We start from the raw sequence: 3,354 nt of genomic DNA, 5'->3' as shown, positions 1-3,354 counted from the left end.
TGGGGAGGGGAAGGGAAAGGAGATTGTAAGCCGCTCTGAGACTCCCTTGGGTAGTGAAGGGCAGGGTATAAATCCAATCTCTTACCTTCTTTTCTTCTAAATTCGAGTCTAGTAGCAGATTTTCGGGGTATGAGCTTTTGAGAGTCAAAGCTCCCTTTATCAGATCTGATGAAACAAACGTTTGACTCTTGAAAGCATATGCCGTGGATACCTTGTTGGTCTCTAAGGTGCTAGTGGACTCGAACCTACCTGTTTTACTACAGACCAGCACGGCGACCCTCCTGAAACTGTACACACCTGTGAATCTCACCTATGTCTTTGTTGCAGAGAACCTCTCTCATTGCTGAACTGACTGTACTTTGTACACTGAAGATCTTTGCCATTTTTTTAAACAAAGTCAATGCGTTCCCTGCTCTGTCTTCCCGCAGATTGACCACTTTGGCTTTGCTGAAGACAGCACCTTCAAGCAGCGCTTCCTCGTAGCAGACCAGCACTGGAGGCAAGATGATGGGACAATCCTTTTCTACACTGGCAACGAAGGGGACATTGCCTGGTTTGCGAACAATACGGTGTGTGTTACTCCGGTTTCTTACCCTTCCTAAGCATTTGGGTTCTCTTACGGTTAAGACTGTCCCCCCCCTTGCAGCTTTTAAATACCTTTTCTTCCCTCCCAGGGTCTTATGTGGAACATAGCTGAAGAGCTTGGTGCTATCTTGATATTTGCTGAGCACAGATACTATGGGGAGTCTCTCCCCTTCGGAAACAAGTCGTTTGATGTAAGTACTGGCGCAGTGATGTTCTGTCTTCTTGGTGCTTGTTGGGGGCAACAGTGGGAGGGCTTCTGGAGTTCTGGCCCGCTGGTGGACCTCCTGATGGCCCCTGGGTTTTGGCCAGTGTGTGACACAGAGCGTTGAACTGGATGGGTCGTTGGCCTGATCCAACATGGTTTCTCTTATGTTCTCTTACCTTCCCCCATTAGAATTAACTACCAATTCTGGAGTAAAATTAAAGCTCTTGACATCTAGAGCAGAGATCCCCAACCTTTTTGAGCCTATGAGCTCTTTGAAATTCTGACACGATGTTAGGCACAGGCACAAAATGGCTGCCACAAGGGGCCCAGCCGGCCACAAAGAAGAGAGAACAGATTGGATTTATACCCCGCCCTTCACTACCTCAAGGTGTCTCAGAGTGGCTTACAATCTCCTTCCCCTTCCCCTCTCTAAACAGACACCCTGTGAGGTAGGTGGGGCTGAGAGACTTCTTTTGAGGACTGCTCATGAGAGAACAGCTCTGAGAGAACTATGCCTGACCCAAGGTTACACCAGCAGCTGCATGTAGAGGAGTGGGGAATCAAACCCAGTTCTCCCAGTTTAGAGTCCACGCTCCTAACCACTATACCAAACTGGCTCAGAAGAGCTGCCAACCGAACTGTGAGGGAGTGAGGTAACATATAACTTTAATAGTGAATCGTCAACATTTCAGGCAGTAGCTCTGTTTAAGAGGGTGCTTTTTAAAAGGAACATATTGTTCAAGAACATTTTCTTGTGTACACCTTCCATCACACAGTGAAGATCCTTATTTTGTGGTGGCAGCCGCTTCCAAAGCAGCTCCTTAAAATCTGGGCAAAAGCCCCTCCCACTTTTTAAAAACTCTGTTGGGGACCCCGATCTAGAGGACTCCAATGGTCTTTCAGGTATGCTGGAGCCACAGAGGGCAAAAGAACCACCTTCCGCATGAGAAAAATAAGCATTCTGGGGGTGTCGATAAACACAACCTGGGATAGGGTGGTGTATCCTGTTCAATACAGCAAACGTTTTCCACAACAAAGTCCCTTTTGTTGGTAATTCTGCTGCGTTGGAGATGTCAGAAATTCACCGTGTGAAACTCCAAAGGGTTTTGCCCATCAGCAAGCTGTTGCCCCCTTTTGGCCAAAACCCTTGCTGTGCCATACAAATGCATGGCCATGTGGGTGGAGCTTGCCAACCAGTAAGGTAAAGGTAAAGGTTCCCTTGCTCGAAAGCCAGTCGAATCCGACTCCAGGGTTGCGGTGCTCATCTCCGTTTCAAAGCCGAAGAGCCAGCGCTGTCCGAAGACGTTTCCGTGGTCATGTGGCCGGCATGACTAAACACCAAGGTGCACGGAACGCTGTTACCTTCCCACCGAAGTGGTACCTATTTATCTACTTGCAATTTCTTGCTTTCAAATGCATGGCCATGTGGGTGGAGCTTGCTGACCAGTAGATGGGTCGATAAAGGGCTTTGCCCTGATCACTTTGCAGAGAAGTAGCCTGTGGCGTTTTGATGTCGCTCTAGTGAGCCGTCGGCTCTGTTGTAGAGTGCATGGTGAATCCACACACGGTGACTGTATCCTCTTTCCCCCTCAAGCTGTGTGAGGGATGGTGCAACAGACCCGGTTCCTGGAGTGCGAGAGACTTCAGGTTCTCGTCCACTAATGCAACTGTCCTCCGATCTTATTTCAGGATGCCAGATATCTGAATTACCTGACGTCGGAGCAAGCTCTGGCGGACTTTGCCGTCCTCGTCCAGCATCTGAAGAAGACTATCCCAGGATCCCAGGAAACCCCTGTCATTGCCATAGGGGGGTCGTACGGAGGGATGCTTGCTGCTTGGTTTCGAATGAAATACCCCCACGTAGTAGCTGGGTGAGTGCCGCAAATGAGCTCTGACACAGGCATAGAACTCTTGAGATTTCTTGGGAAGAGCAGAACATTCGCTGTTGTGCATTGGGTGAGGGGCTGTGGCTCAGTGGAAGAGCCTCTGTCAGGCGTGCAGAAGGTCCCAGGTTCAATCCCCAACATCCCCAGTTAAAAGGACCAGATGGTGGGTGATGTGAAAGACCTCTACCCGAGACCCTGGAGAGCTGTGGAGAGGGGGCATGGGTTGGTGGAAGAGCCTCTGCTTGGCATGCAGAAGGTCCCAGGTTCAATCCTCGGTACCTCCAGATGGTAGGTGATGTGAAGGACCTCTGCCTGAGACCCTGGAGGGGCTGTGGCTCAGTGGAACAGCCTCTGCTTGGCATGCTGAAGGTTCCAAGTTCAATCCCCAGCGCCTCCAGTTAAAAAGATTGAGTTGTAGGTGATGTGCAAGATTTCTGCATGAGACCATGGAGAGACATGCCAGTCTGAGCAGATAATACTGACCTTATTTGACCGAGGGTCTGATTCATTAGAAGGCAGCTTCATGTGTGTTCAGTACGAAAATAATCAAGAAATCTGTCCTTGTTCTGGATACTGGTACATATATCAATTAGCTTAATGGGGCAATTGCATTGTTTGCCATGAAAGAAAGACGACTTCCATCCAGGAGCCAGACGATGTTTGAAGATGGCAGTTGGT

At 49.2% G+C, this 3,354-nt stretch overlaps 1 protein-coding gene across 1 annotated transcript; it reads left to right on the top strand.

Annotated features, from left to right (window-relative positions):
• Positions 1-428: 428 nt before the first annotated feature.
• On the top strand, positions 429-2,661 carry LOC107108458 (lysosomal Pro-X carboxypeptidase-like; the record flags this gene model as incomplete). Its single annotated transcript, XM_015408895.1, has 3 exons — positions 429-569; positions 675-776; positions 2,480-2,661. Coding segments are annotated over 3 exons (425 nt in total), but the record flags the coding sequence as incomplete, so codon positions are not given.
• Positions 2,662-3,354: the final 693 nt, after the last annotated feature.

This window comes from Gekko japonicus, unplaced genomic scaffold, assembly GCF_001447785.1.
Source record: "Gekko japonicus isolate JY-2015 unplaced genomic scaffold, Gekko_japonicus_V1.1 scaffold5783, whole genome shotgun sequence".
In the NCBI taxonomy this organism is placed as follows: Eukaryota; Metazoa; Chordata; class Lepidosauria; order Squamata; family Gekkonidae; genus Gekko; species Gekko japonicus.
This window is presented reverse-complemented; position numbering and strand designations above follow the sequence as displayed.